This window comes from Leptonychotes weddellii, chromosome 5 (assembly GCF_054177405.1).
Source record: "Leptonychotes weddellii isolate Sample4059 chromosome 5, ASM5417740v2, whole genome shotgun sequence".
Lineage (NCBI taxonomy): Eukaryota > Metazoa > Chordata > Mammalia > Carnivora > Phocidae > Leptonychotes > Leptonychotes weddellii.
Genome location: NC_138373.1, coordinates 118,523,104 through 118,537,501, shown reverse-complemented (window position 1 = coordinate 118,537,501; position 14,398 = coordinate 118,523,104). Strand labels below are relative to the sequence as shown.

Below are 14,398 nucleotides of genomic sequence, written 5' to 3'. Positions count from 1 at the left end.
AGAGGGGGGAGCAGGAGAGGGAGAAGCAGACTCCCCGCCGAGCAGGGAGCCCGATGCGGGACTCGATCCCGGGACTCCAGGATCATGACCTGAGCCGAAGGCAGTCGCTTAACCAACTGAGCCACCCAGGCGCCCCAGAACCTCTCATGCTCTCTCTCTCTCTCTCTCTCATTCTCTCTCTCAAATAAATAAAATCTTTAAAAAAAAAAGGTAGCTGTAAGGATGAGGTCCTTTTAAAAAAGCTTATGGAAATATTAACATCAATATTAAGAATTACCCCTGAGGATAGTCTATGCTAAAGGGGATCGAATTATAAATAAAAGTATGAAGAAATCACTTACGGAAAAGATGAACTTTTAGAATGCATCCTAAGGGATATTTCTCTTTCTCTGGGAGTCTCTAAGTAGTGGGATTGATTGCCAACTTGCTGGGGCTGGTTACAGAGGGACTTATCTGGAGTTCGGATGACCTGTTTGATGACTTTTCAAGACCCTTCTAGATACAATTTCATCAGTGTGACATAGCAGGTCTTACCTTGAACTTGAAACATTCCAGCATCTTTCTTATAAAGGTCATCTGTACTGCTGTTGTCCTCTTTATTCCATTGATTAGATATTTTATAGACATTCTCACACACTCCAAATGCACAACACTGGTAAGCATAAGGCATTTCTATAACCCTTTAAATGAACAAAACCAAACAAAAACACATGCTTAAAGACACAGGTTATTAAATATAGTGTTCATCTTCTTTCACTCAATAATTCTGTCTTTGGATCTTAGCCTTAATTGAGAAACTAAAATATTAACTGTGTACAAAGATGTTCATTACTGTGTTATTTATAATAACGATGGAGTTATTAAAAATTATTGCCATGAAATGTTGATAATTGTTGAGGTTGAGTGATGCATATATTATATTATTTTCTCTACTTTGGTGCTCAAAAATTTCCATAATAAAGAAGTTAAAAAATGACTGCTAGGGAAATTGTAGCACCATTAAAAAGTGCTTATAGTATGACATAACGTAAAGTAATGAAAACATGATGTAAATTTGTGGTTCTAACGATTAAAAATACATTGGAAACAAAGTCTGGAAGGAAATAAACTAAAAAGTTGTTTAGGGGGTATTTTTAGATTTTTGCTCTCTTCTACTTTCCAAACTCTCGTTTGGGATTATGGTTTTAAAAGTATGTAAAATGTACTGTGGTTTAAAAATGTGTATATATATGTATATATACACACACATACCTACATGTATGTAAGTATATATAGTCTTTCAAGGGATTTTTTTTTAACAGTAATAAGCATAACAGGTTTTAAAGAGCATTACTTCCTCAAAGAAATATAAATTTAGTACATTTTATTAGAACATATAACAAGCTAGATTAATTTAAAAACATAAGCAGGACTACAATAATGTTATCATGTTATTTAATTACATGTCCTAGTTTACACCCCATGGATCAGTGGTTTTCAAACTCTTCCCGTGAACACTAGGATTCTGGGAGGCATCTTTGAGAAAGAAAGGAAATGTGATCAGGAAGACGCAGTCTCCCACTTCAGGGTTTGTCCTAACAATGCCCCAGGGGTGGAGGACTTGAGGGCATGAAATGCAATTCAAAAGAGTCCCATGACCTCATAAATTTCGAAAACTACTATAACACATCTATTACTTTGCATGACCACAAATGTATCTTATTAGTTTTAATGACAAACTCACTTGAGTTCTGGAAAGTTTTCAGATGATATCAAGCTCTGTAAGGCATGATTTCCTGTTAATTTTAAGTGAGTTAAACCATGTAACCCTGTTACAGGAAGAGACGACAGGCGGTTGGAGGATAGGTCCCTGCAAAATATCAAACAACAATTGGCTTTTGGTCTGTGTTAGCAGAAAGCATCGGTGTTAAAAAAAAAAAAAAAAAAAAAAAAAGAAGCGCAACCTAAAGATTATTAAACTGCTCCATAAGAACTTCTAAGCAGGGTCCATACCCTTCATGGTAAAAATAAACATTTTGGGTTTAGCTCCTGATAATTTTTCGATTTAAAATCAGAATTGCAGAGGGGACGTGTTTCAATCACATTCAAATTGTAGTTTCTACGTTCGGCTTCATTTTGCCAGGTGGGGACATCGCAAATCAGCGGAAGGTGCTACACCTAATTTGAAAAGTGATGTTGAGTGGATTAAGTTGGGCGGGGGCGGAAGGCATAAGAAGCGGAGGGGGCTGTGAAGCGGCACAGGAAAGTTTTCTCTTAGTCAGGATGGCAAATATGAAATGAAAAGGCTTTGGAACCGAAATGACATCTTATTCCACCCCACCTGATTGCTCAGCGAAAATGGAAAATTTCACCTCAATAACCAGAACCAGCTGTCACCCAGATCTTCAATTAAACACGTCAGGGCCCCTGCGGCCTTGGAGGGTGGGGTGGGGACGGTAGGCGGGGTGAGGGGGCTCCTCTCTGGTCTGACTCAGCTCCAGTGTGGACAGCACTGAGGGCCAGGCAATCTGTGCACGGCGGCCTCTTCCGCAAAACTGACATTTTTGATGAATTTAGGTGGCCCCCCAATTATTTAAAATATGCCATAAACAAGTCACGAAATACTCACAGCTTTCTTAGAGATGGCAAAGTGGAAAATGCATTGGGATGAATGATGGCAATTTTGTTCCAGGCTAAATTCCTATTTAAAAAAAAAATAAGGCAAGTGAGAGGATTATATACTTAAAAAAGATTGTGTGAAGTTTTACCATATATATTCATTCTTCTGCCAAAATTTAACTTCATTCAGGACAAAACAATGAGCTTATCAAATCAGCCTTCAGATAAAGATATTAGTAGTATAAATGACTAAAGAGGGAACTTTAAATCAACCTTGTTTTAAGTCAACCCAGGAAGAATCATGCAAGTGAATATTTTAGATTTTACTGTTTGCTAAAAAGTTCACTGAAACATGGTTGTGAGGTTTTATGAGGGCATTTCTGAGATGAGTGGGGGTGGAGGAGGAGTAAGAGACAGAACCTTCCGAGGGTCTTCCTCTGACAAGCAAGTAAATTCGAAGTGGATAAAATGTCCTAGATCTGTAATGAAACTCAGCAACGCTTTGTGTACGTTCTCAAGTATGTCAGCCCGCGAGAGAAACACCGAGAAGTATTTAAAAAAAATTCCCAGTAAAGGAGATGCACATTGGAATTCTTAACTGCAAAATAAATAAAAAGGGGGCTAATATGTAGGAAATAAAATCCTTTAGTAATAAAAAAAAAAACCGTACAATTTATGGAGAAATAAAGTTCATTCAACATACACACACACACTGAAATGTAGATGATTCAGCAGGAATAAGAACTTCCACATTTCAAAAAAGGAAAAATGAACTTATAATTGGTCTTTTTAAAATGCCTAACTAACAAGTGTAACAAAAGTGTAGACATCTGAGGAAATTGAAAGTGATCGCAGTCAACTTTTCTCTAGCACAGATGAGTGATTTATTTATGATACTGGGCCTCTTGAGTTACCTTGGATAAATGGTCTTCACGGAACATTTATATTCTCATTTGAAAGGCTCCCTAAACTGGATGAAACTGGAAGGCTTTTTATTTTGATCCATCACGGATCCCAGAACAGAAAACAGTTTTGGTGAACAAGGGGAGGAAATGGCAGGGAAGGGGTGGGGAAGCTCCAAATGGGGGTTGGGGAATTAAGCGAGGAGCCTGTCTTCTGCTGAGCTGCTCCTAAAGTCTCTGCCCAGTGAGGGGAGCAGGTCCTACCATCTGTCAAAGTCTTTCGTGGCTTCAGGGGGAACATGGGTGCCCCCGGTGAGCCTCACAGAGCGGAATATCAGGAATGTAGGCCAAGTCCTGCCATGGGGCTTTATAGCAATTTGACTGGTTTTCGAGTAAATATGGGAGAATTTGGATATGCAAAGGACCGTAATTCCTCTCCTGTTTGTACACCTCTGTGCTGGAATCCTCCCAGCAGCCCCCTGAGGAGCCATTTCCGCTCTCCGGCCATTTTCGGTGCCTGGGGCTGACCTTGCAGGTGGCATGCCCATGGCTCCCTACTGTTCGCAGTCGGATTCCTGGTGGAAGCTCAGGAGAGAGAACTTGGGCACTGGTGCTCCTTCTCTACTTTGGAGTCTTGTGTCTGGCGGCAAATGCACACCTTCTCGACCACGGCCTCCCTTCTCTGTGCCTGTGTCTCTGTGGCCTCAGCCTCGGCCATGTTGTTGGTTTCTGCACACCCGTCCCTCGCTTGCTCTCATAAGCGTCAGCACAACTCTGAGAGGTAGGTGTTATCCGTAGCCCCATTTTACCGGCGAGGAGTGAAGCACAGGGTACTAAGTGACTTGCTCCAAGTCATAGAATAATCTCAGGAGCTGGGCTTCAAACTCGAGCTGACTGACATCAGAGTCTGGGCTTCAAACTCGAGCTGACTGACATCAGAGTCCCTGATCTTTTGCTCAGAACACGTTCGAAATGCTTAAGTAAATAATGAGAGAGCCACTGTCGGAGACCCTGGGGGATACGACGATGAAACGTTCTTGTCATTTTTGGGTAGGGCACAGTGTACACATGGCAGTGTGAGAGCTGCGTCCTGTGTCAGAGTGCAAAGGGCATCAGAGTGGCTTGGGCTCATGGCAGGAGGTCTTGTTCCTACAGGGCACAGGCAGGGGGCAAGTCAAGAAGGGGGAGGAATCCGATGGGCAGCAGGAACAGGGGAGCTAGCCACCATGTGTCAGAGGCCTGGGAATGTGTAGGTGAGCGTCAGGAGGTCGTACGAGGAGGTTGGAGTCAGATTTTGAAAGGCAGTGCTGGGAAGTCTAGTCTCTATCTTGAAGACATTAGGGGACTAACGAGATTCCTGCACCAGGGAAGCACCATAATTAGATTTCTATTTAAGAAAGATTCTCTTCACAGAATGAGTGGGGACCGATGGCGGAAAGGCTGGTGGAGATCCGGGGGAGCCATCCTGTGGGCCTGTGGCAGAAAAGTGGATGAACTGGAGGTGGCAGAGTTTAGTGGGGTCTAAGGGGCAGGAGGAGTTCAGGGAGACTTGGACATGTAGCCTTCAGGGTCTGCGTCCCATTCTTCTGGTGTCATTAGAGGTCAACCTTTTATTTCGTATGTATATGAAAAAAAAAATTTTTGGTGAGAACATTTAAGTGCTACTATATTAGCAAATTTCAACGACATAATAGAGTGTTATCAACTATATCAGTCTTTTAAGATGGAACTGACTTTTGGAAACAGCCAGAACTCCAACTGGGTGAAAAAGGCAGGTAATGAGATAGGCAATGTATTTTTGTTTGACATTTATTAAGAAAAGTAGAAGAACTTCACAAGCTGATACCAAAAGTAAGAAACGGGCAACATATTTAAATTCAGAACAAGATAGTTTTCAAGGTAAATTTTTAGGAGAAGATGATTCTTAAGGGTAAATTTAAAATGTTTTGAGGAATGGTATTATTTTACAAGGATATAGTCTCTTAAGTATTAAGAAAAACTTTAGGGGGGCACCTGGGTGGCTCAGTCGGTTAAGCACCGATGCTTGATTTTGGCTGAGGTCATGATCTCAGGGTCGTGACATTGAGCCCTGTGTCGGGCTCTACACTCAGTGGGGAGTCTGCTTGAGACTCTCTCTCCCTCTCCCTCTGCCCCTCCCTCCCCTCTCTCTCACAAATAAATAAATCGTAAAAAAAAAAAAGAAAAAGAAAAACTTTAGGAAAAAAAGGATTTTTAACAAAATATACCAGAGTTTAAACATTACATATTGTCATTATTCATCAAAATTACATTGAAATTCAGTTTCAAGATGAAAAAGATCTGTCACAGAAAACAACCTGTTACTGAGTTGTTTATTTTTTTAATTTATGGTTAAAATATGGTGTTTTCAATTATAAAATGGAATTAGATACCATATTTACAATTCGACAGAAGCATTTTCCAGGGCATCTGTGCTCAAACCTTAGTGTACTTGTTAAAATGCAGATTGTTATTGCACCTCAGAGATTCTAACTCATGAGGCAGGTGAGGACCTGAAGCCAGCATTCTTTACAGTGGCCCCCAGATGATTCGCAAGTACTTTGAGACACGTACTGAGAACTGTTTACCCAGGAAAAACGAACAGGCAGGAAGAATTGTGTGGTCATCCCATTTCTGTGTGGAAAACGATCCCTACCAATTCCAGGCTGCTGACAGAAATGCGTTTCGTAGGCAAGGCAACAGCTTGGCCTCCTTCTTCTTTATCCAAGTTCCATGTCAGAGAGCAGACTGCCAATTTACTACTTTTGAATATATTCCCAAAAATTATCATGAGCAAGAGATTTGCCTTTTCATAGCAAAAGTAGGCACAAAGGTCCAACAATACCCGTATACAGCAGAAAGAAAATATGAGGGAAGTAGTGCTGTGTTGGGGAAGGTGCTTGGAGGCAGTACTCACAGGGCTCGGAGACCAAGCAGCTGCTGGAATGTGTCAACTTTAATTTCATAGATTTCATTATGTCGCAGGTCTCTGAAACGACAGAGTTCCAAAGATTGATTTCAAAGTCACTGGTTTCAAAGATTAGTCTTCAGAGAACTTGTACAGAGGGATGACCTGTCCCCAATCAAAGGAACACGTGAAGTGTGACTATCAAGTGACCGATTTAAAAATTTTTGTTTTGCTTAAAGAAGAACATTCCAGTTTATACACATAGGTGTTGCCTCTCTTACGAAGCGATGAGTTCTTTTGGGTGGGCAAAAAATGCCAGCCTCGTTCAATCACTTGGTGCCTGGCTCTGCCTTCTGAGCCCTTCTAGAATTCTTGGAAGGTCTTCAAGAGCATCAAACCATTACCTTTTAAAGACAGATTTGCCTTTCTTTTTCTCTCTTAATCGCCCAAAGGCATTCAGAGAAAAACGAAATGGGAGAAGATAGATGGTTAATATCTTTTTGATCAAAACCTAAGTATGACTTTAAAGCAATAAGGCTCATGTTTTGTGGAGGCAATTTTAAGAAAGGAATGTTAAAATGTTTCCTGCCTAAGAAGCATCAATGGCATCTCGAATATGACGAATAGGACACCTCCTCTAAAGATGGCTGTTGTGAAACAAACACCCAACGAACCCAAGTCCCTCCCATATTTACAAATAATACCGCTCATTGGATATGTAAGCTTAGAAAAATCCCAAAGCTCCAATAGCACCAAAGTTCTATTATAACACCAAGCTTGGGGTGGAAAGAGCATAATAAATGCTTTACTTACAGTACAATGCATGGTAAAATAATATTATCTATGTTTCCCAACTTAATAGCCATCCTACACAGTCACACCTTGTGTGTATGAGAAGGGAAAGCACCAAATGTCTCCCTAGTGAAATCACGGGGGCAAGCAAACCAATGACCCCTGGATATGTGAGTTTTGGCTCTTGTTTTTTGTTAAGTGACTTAGAGACTCTTATAGACATACATTTTCTGAAGCTTTTGGCAGACTGAGAAACTGGGTAAATCTTCTAGCAGGTTGTAAGATAGATCTCTGGAAAACAGAAGGTACAAAAGGGAAAATCTGTTACATATTAATCCTAAGGAAACATGCTTTGCTCTCCTTTCCCCTCCAAGATGATATATCTTCCAAAGGCAGACTCTGAATGTTTCCCCAGCCCTGACATGGAGCAGGTAGTCATAGGCATTATTGGATTAAGCACAGATCCAAACGTTTACTGAAATGTAGCTGTTGTACTTCTTTAATTGATTTAAATAATTTACTTAACGAATTTATTTATATTTTGTTAGTGATGATCTACAATGTTCTAGCTATTATCTTACTGAAATGAGTACAAATTAAATTAAATAATTGTGCCTCTCTAAGAGCTGCTATATCTCTACAGCTAAGAGAGTCATTGTTGGTTCTTTTCTAATCAACTAAAAAAAAAACAACAAAAAACCAACAACACTTCAAAACATAGCACTAACTTTGAAATCAATCGCTGCAAGGGGGAAAAAAATCTAAGAAAGTCTTCAGCCAAAACTCAACAAATTATAGAATAACAAAAACATCTGGACATATTTATAGTATAATATAACTAATCTAAAGCAAGCCATGGTAATTTGCAGAAAGCTTAAAAAAAGAAAGCTGGTAGATAAAGTAACATAGATACTTAAAAAAAATCTTGTCTCATGTTTAAAAAGTTATCAGTTAATCAACTAACACACTTTCATGCCTGATTCTAATTCTTAAAACCAGATCACCACTACGCAACTGAAAAATCCATACTGTTTTCTAAGAGGCTTTTAAATTATTTTGTTCTTGTAATTGAGCACTCCATTCTACATTTACTGAATGAATGGAATTTATATAGAAAGACAGTTCGTTTACTACACATAAATAATGCAGATGAAGCTGTTTGCAAACACAAATTTGTAGTTTATACTAGAGGTTTGAAAGACCAAACCAAACAAAAAACTGTGAAAACACCAAACCATACCCCACACCAAGTACTTACTAAATACACCTGGTCAACAAAATGGTGTATATTTTTAAAAAATAGTGACTGTGATAAAATGGACATACATATCATCACAGCTGATAGTAATTTGGTTCACTCGTTTTCACAGACTGCAAGGGGACAAATCCTTCCTGTGTACCAGGTAGAGGATACAGAAAACCTTCTTCGACAGAAAGACATAGTGTCACCTTCTGCCTACTTTCTACCTAATGATTTTCATGGCTAATACTCATCAAGCGCTTCTTAAATATAGACACCATGTTTACAGCTTTACCTAAATTGTTTCATTTAATCCTTGTGGTCACCTTATGAGGAAGACACTGATTATCACCATACAATGTGAAATAATTTGCCTAAGATCACCAGCTACTTAGTGGGGAAAGCCCCACACAGTCAAGTGATTCCCAGGGAGGTGAAGAGACTTGGGGGACAATTTCAACAGTGACGTTTCCTCATGTAACAGGCACTCAGTGGATGATTCAGTCAGAGGAGGAGAGCTCGCAGATCTGTGCTTCCGGAACATAAAGTAGATTGTAGTAGAGGTCAGGACCCTGAGTTCTACTCTCAACTTCAACCGATTCTTCAACTTGATCGAAACACTGGCCAAAGCATTAGGCCTTTTTTCCGTTTTCTCCTTTAAGGAGGAGATACCCGTTCTGCTGATCTTGCAGGGTGTTGTGAAGAACAAATCAAAATTATAGGTTGAAGTGCTTTGAAACTGACAAGCTCCTGTGGTTAGTGTATTTGTGTTCTTTCAGACCTTTCAAGTTTCAAATGGAGGAAAGAAGAGCTTGAAGAAAGAATAATGGTCTAAGGGAAGTGAGAAAGAAGTTGGTAAGAGCTAACACTGCCTGAGAGTTTACAATGTTCCAGGTGCGGGTATAAGCGTTTGACATGTAGTAACTCACTTAATCCTCGTGAGGATCGTCTGGAGGAAGTGGCTGTTTCTCTATTTTATAGATTGGGAGATGGAGCCCCAGAAGGGATAAATAACTTGCTCAAGAAATCTTGCTGGTATATAGGGAGACTGGATTTGAACCAGAAAACCAGACCCAGAGCCTTTGCTCTTAACCAATTTGCCAGTCAACCTCCATTTATGCAGTTCTAGCCCTGGGTGGTTTGCCATTTGCGATGTGACGTAGTGGAGACAGAGGCAGTTTAAATAGAGGCTTCTTACGTACTAGTTACAGCGCGTGAAATCCTAGTCATGTCATCAGGCCAGTTTCCTCGAGAAATGAAGATAATTACACCGGGGTGTGGTAGGCGGAATTCTAAGATGGCCCCTAAGATTTCCACCACCTGGTATACACGCACTTTCTCCTGCTTATCCAATCAAACTGCCTGTATTTGAATGTGGACTCTGCTACTTTCCTGCAGTGTGACTTCAACAAATGTACTTCACTTCCCTAATTCTCAGTTTCCTTGTCTGTTTCTGCACCTCAGAGGGCGATGTGGGGTGAAGAAGCAGACTTACTCCATATTCCCTCCCTCTATACATGAATGACTGACTCCAAGCCTGTCCCATGGTGTTCATACAACCCCAGATCACTGAACAACGGAAGTCTGAAGTGGTTAGGGGGCCGGGGCTGGGGGAAGGCAGCATCGTTGTGGCAGACATTCCCATTCTTCCACTTAACATTTGTAGTGCTGCTACGAGGTGAAGCCTGTGGTGGAATGACAGGCATTCAACTGACACAGATGTCTCCCGTGTGAGAACAGAGCCATGACGGGAGACTAAGGGTCCATTCATTACGTCTCCACAATGCATGAGAGGACGATAATAGGGTTGGGAGTTGAGGGAGAAGGTTGAAAATGGAAGGTCAAAACAAGGCTCTTCAGATTCCTATAAACTACTTTTCAGTAAGGGAAAGGCGGAGGGAAAAAAAAACAGCTCCGAGTCACCAGAAATCACCTATGCAAGCTGTTTAACCGCTTGTTGGCAACATTACAACATGGCCCCCACAACTCTACGGGAAGAATGTTTGGTCTGCTTTATTAAGGTTTGTATGGGTCTGATAACTTAATTTTTAATTTTGGCATCCATATTGGGGTTTTGATCCACTAGGTAATTTTTTTCTGTTCTGCACCGCCTCGAGAGGGGGAAATGAAGTTATGTAGGCTTGTTCATAGCCCTTTTCTTTTTTTAAAGATTTTATTTACTTATTTGAGAGGGAATGAGAGAGAGCACATGAGGGGGGGAGGGTCAGAGGGAGAAGCAGACTCCCCGCCGAGCAGGGAGCCCGATGCGGGACTCGATGCGGGACTCGATCCTGGGACTCCAGGATCATGACCTGAGCCGAAGGCAGCCGCTTAACCAACTGAGCCACCCAGGCGCCCCTTGTTTTTGTTTTTTTAAAGATATTTTATTTATTATTTATTTGAGAGAGAGAATGAGAGAGAGAGAGCACGAGAGGGAAGAGGGTCAGAGGGAGAGGCAGACCCCCCCGCCGAGCAGGGAGCCCGATGCGGGACTCGATCCCGGGACTCCAGGATCACGACCTGAGCCGAAGGCAGTCGCTCAACCGACTGAGCCACCCAGGCGCCCCCATAGCCCTTTTCTGACAGGAAACGTGTGCCAGTTGAAACCCTGATGGGAGACTGATGGGACCTTGGGAACCAAGGGTGTGCCAGCCACCACCATTACCGGGGTCACATCAGAGAGCCACTTCCTCGGCCCACAGGGGCGAGGGAGCACCGACCTCCTGGAGCCCTCAAGGAAAGAACTTTCTCCCCTTTTCAAGGATTATTGAAAGAGCGCCTGCCATTTCGCTCCTAAATGGAAGTTGCCTGTTTACACAATGTCACTGCCTTCCTGATACGCACAGCACTTGCAGATTGGGTAACTGATCACAGGCGGTTTGAGGAAGAGATGAGATCTGGGCTCCAGTTAAAGTCCTGTTGAAACACAAACCAGACATAATTCTTTTATTCAGGCATCGCACACTGACATATTTTTATTCACTGACTTTAAGATTGGTCAGGCTTCAAGGGCAGTGCACGTTCTGGGCAAAGTCAAGAGCCTGTTCAAGTACTTACAGACTCTCCAGGCTCGCAGTTCCAGTTAAATCAGGAAATTCAGTTATTTGTGAGGCGCCATTCAGAGTCCTAGAAGGAGGGGTACATGAGTACTATTGGAAGAAGATTCCAGAAAGGGGTAATTTTAGCGCCATTTTCAAAGCACTTTAACTTAAAATATTCACTTGGTTTTTACAGTACCCCTGCAAGGGGAAAGCGATCTGTAAGAGAAAAACCTACAGCGTTCTTAGTTCAGGTAAATGTTGAAAAGCGGATCTTCCAACAAGCTGGATGGGGTTGTCATAGAAATGTCTGAAAAAAATCCAAACACCAATGTCTTAGTATAAAAGTTGAACGACAAATGAATACCTGTTCAAAATTTTGACGAATATATTAAATGTATGTAATCTTGATTGTACTATATTGTATAACATTCCTGGTTACTTGGTAAAACACAAGTGTTTTAACTCATGAGGAGACTTTTTTTTTTTTAAGAATTTATTTATTTATTTGACAGAGAGAGTGAGAGAGCACAAGCAGGGGGGGCGGCAGGCAGAGGGAGAAGCAGGCTCCCCGCTGAGCAGGGAGCCTGACGTGGGACTCGGACCCGGGGACTCCGGGATCATGACCTGAGCCGAAGGCAGATGCCCAACCGACTGAGCCACCCAGGCATCCCATGAGGAGATTTTTGGTAAGAAATCCATACTATATAAAAATGAAAGTTTCTGACAGCAAGGCAGATATAAGTGATAGGTACTAAGGAGAAAAGCAAGTGAACAGACTGCAGGTATACCTAAAAATCTTCCTCTGCCTCCAACATCTGTGGCATATCCGTTAAGTGGCAAAAAGGTAATTGAAGGTGCTGGCAATTGTATCATTAAATAAAGAAAGATGCATTTCTACAGATTCACATGAAGGTTAGATCCTCGGGTCAAATCTTATCATAACATACACAAAGGACTCTTCAAAGTATTTGAGAGGAAATTTGCTCTTCTGCTTTTTTGGCAACATTAGATTTCTAAAAAATTAATTACTGCTTTAAAAGGTGAGGCATTATTAGAACTTAAATATTTTGTTTTACAGATGTTTTCAGTAATGGTATTTGAACTGTCTGGTCAATGAAGCCCTACAAATAGGTCTTAGTGGAGAAGACATCCTAGTTCAATGAAATTCAACAAATATTTATTGGTGTCTACTGTGCTCAATGTATGGGGGAATTTACAGACTGAGTCATTAAGGAAAGCCATCATTAAGTATCTACCATGTGCCTGACATTATGCTAGATTCTGGGAGTTTGAAGAAGATGGCTAAAATGTCCCTGCCCTAAAGAAGCTTGGCATCAGCTGGGATAGAACAAATAAGTAGCAGCATAACACTTTCTGGTTGATGAAGCACTTTCACGTATATAGTTCAATTGATCCACTCAACAACTTTATAAGATCCAGAGCACAGATGCTTAGATATTATTTATTTCATTTATGGAGGAGGAAACTAAGGCTCAGATACTTTGGCAAGTTCAGTACCTCCCAGAGCTTTACTTTTCTCATTTGTTAAACTGGGATAATAAATCTGAGTTGTAGGGTTTGTGTACAGATTAAAAGAGCTCATGCTTGTGTAACATCTGGCGGACCTGGGTTAGAGTTGTCACCCAACAAACCTACGTCCCCTTCTGTCCTCCTGCCCTCTTCCCTTGGATTAGATCATCGATAAGAGAAAAAGCTAGAGCTAGAATATAGGTCTTATGATTAAAAAATGGAATTTTTCTGGGCGCCTGGGTGGCTCAGTCAGTTAAGCGACTGCCTTCGGCTCAGGTCATGATCCTGGAGTCCTGGGATCGAGTCCCACATCAGGCTCCCTGCTCAGCAGGGAGTCTGCTTCTCCCTCTGACCCTCTTCCCTCTCGTACCCTCTGTCTCTCATTCTCTCTCTCTCAAATAAATAAAATCTTAAAAAAAATGGAATTTTTCTCATAATATCACACTGTCCCTTATCTATATCATATGCTTGTATGTATATAATTATGGTCACATACATATATGTACGTATGTACACTGGGCAGATATGAATGAATACCCATGCTTATGTACGTAAGTTGCACAAATAAGGAGTTATAGGGTTCTCAGGAAGGAGTTTCCTTGTGAGATCAAGAAAAACTTCATGTAATGTCATTTGAAACGGGCCCTGGGAGACAGAATGTCAATAAGCATGGTGAGGGGATGGACTCATAGGAGCAAGGAAATAAAGAGTTTTGTTCTATGGATACAGCTTTGTCGATCTGGGTTATGCCATCGGGTAATTGAGGAGAGCTGTGGAAAGCTGGTCAGGCGATGAGACAAGAGACGGTCCTGAATCTCCGGATATTCCACAGTAAGAGGGTGACGAGATGGATGCTGTGCCTCCATCCTCCCGTGCTGGAGGCAGGGGGATGAGCCTTAGATCGGCAAGAACGTTGAGATGGTGGCTAGCAGAGGCTGGTGGCAGTGGGTCTGAGAAGTTACGCAGAGGATGGGGACCTCAGAGGGAGAAATGGAGACCGCGTAGCCAATGGGACAGGGAAGCATTCACAGAAACTGGGAATTGGGGATCTGCCAGGGGGTGGCAGTGACTGACGAGAGAGAAACAGGCAGAAGCAAGGTGAGGAGAGTTTCAGGGAGAAAATAGTGAACGCCATAAAATACTGGATAGAAGCACTAATAAATTTTGGGGGCTGTTAGTCCTTTCTCAAGTGGTATTAGCATATCAAAAGAGTGATTAAAAAACAAACAAACAAAACTCAATCTTGTGGCGCTAAGGAAAAAGAAGCAAAGGCAATGAAATTTGCCAGCTTTTAATATGTAAATACTCTCTAATGAGGCCTAATGTTTATTGGCAATAAACTTTAAAACCCTTAGTTTGCCAACATACT

General features: G+C 41.5%; 1 protein-coding gene across 2 annotated transcripts in view; it reads right to left on the bottom strand.

Moving 5' to 3' along the window:
* LGR5 (leucine rich repeat containing G protein-coupled receptor 5) overlaps positions 1–14,398 on the bottom strand; it is a 118,729-nt gene that overhangs the window by 5,727 nt on the left and 98,604 nt on the right. For both annotated transcript variants that reach the window (XM_081822076.1, XM_081822077.1), the window contains 8 exons: positions 11,735–11,806; positions 11,516–11,584; positions 11,303–11,374; positions 7,444–7,509; positions 6,436–6,507; positions 2,609–2,680; positions 1,724–1,849; positions 535–680 (listed from right to left, as the gene is read on the bottom strand). In XM_081822076.1, coding sequence (XP_081678202.1) covers positions 535–680; positions 1,724–1,849; positions 2,609–2,680; positions 6,436–6,507; positions 7,444–7,509; positions 11,303–11,374; positions 11,516–11,584; positions 11,735–11,806 — 695 coding nt within the window. The remainder of the gene's footprint in view (positions 1–534; positions 681–1,723; positions 1,850–2,608; positions 2,681–6,435; positions 6,508–7,443; positions 7,510–11,302; positions 11,375–11,515; positions 11,585–11,734; positions 11,807–14,398) is intronic.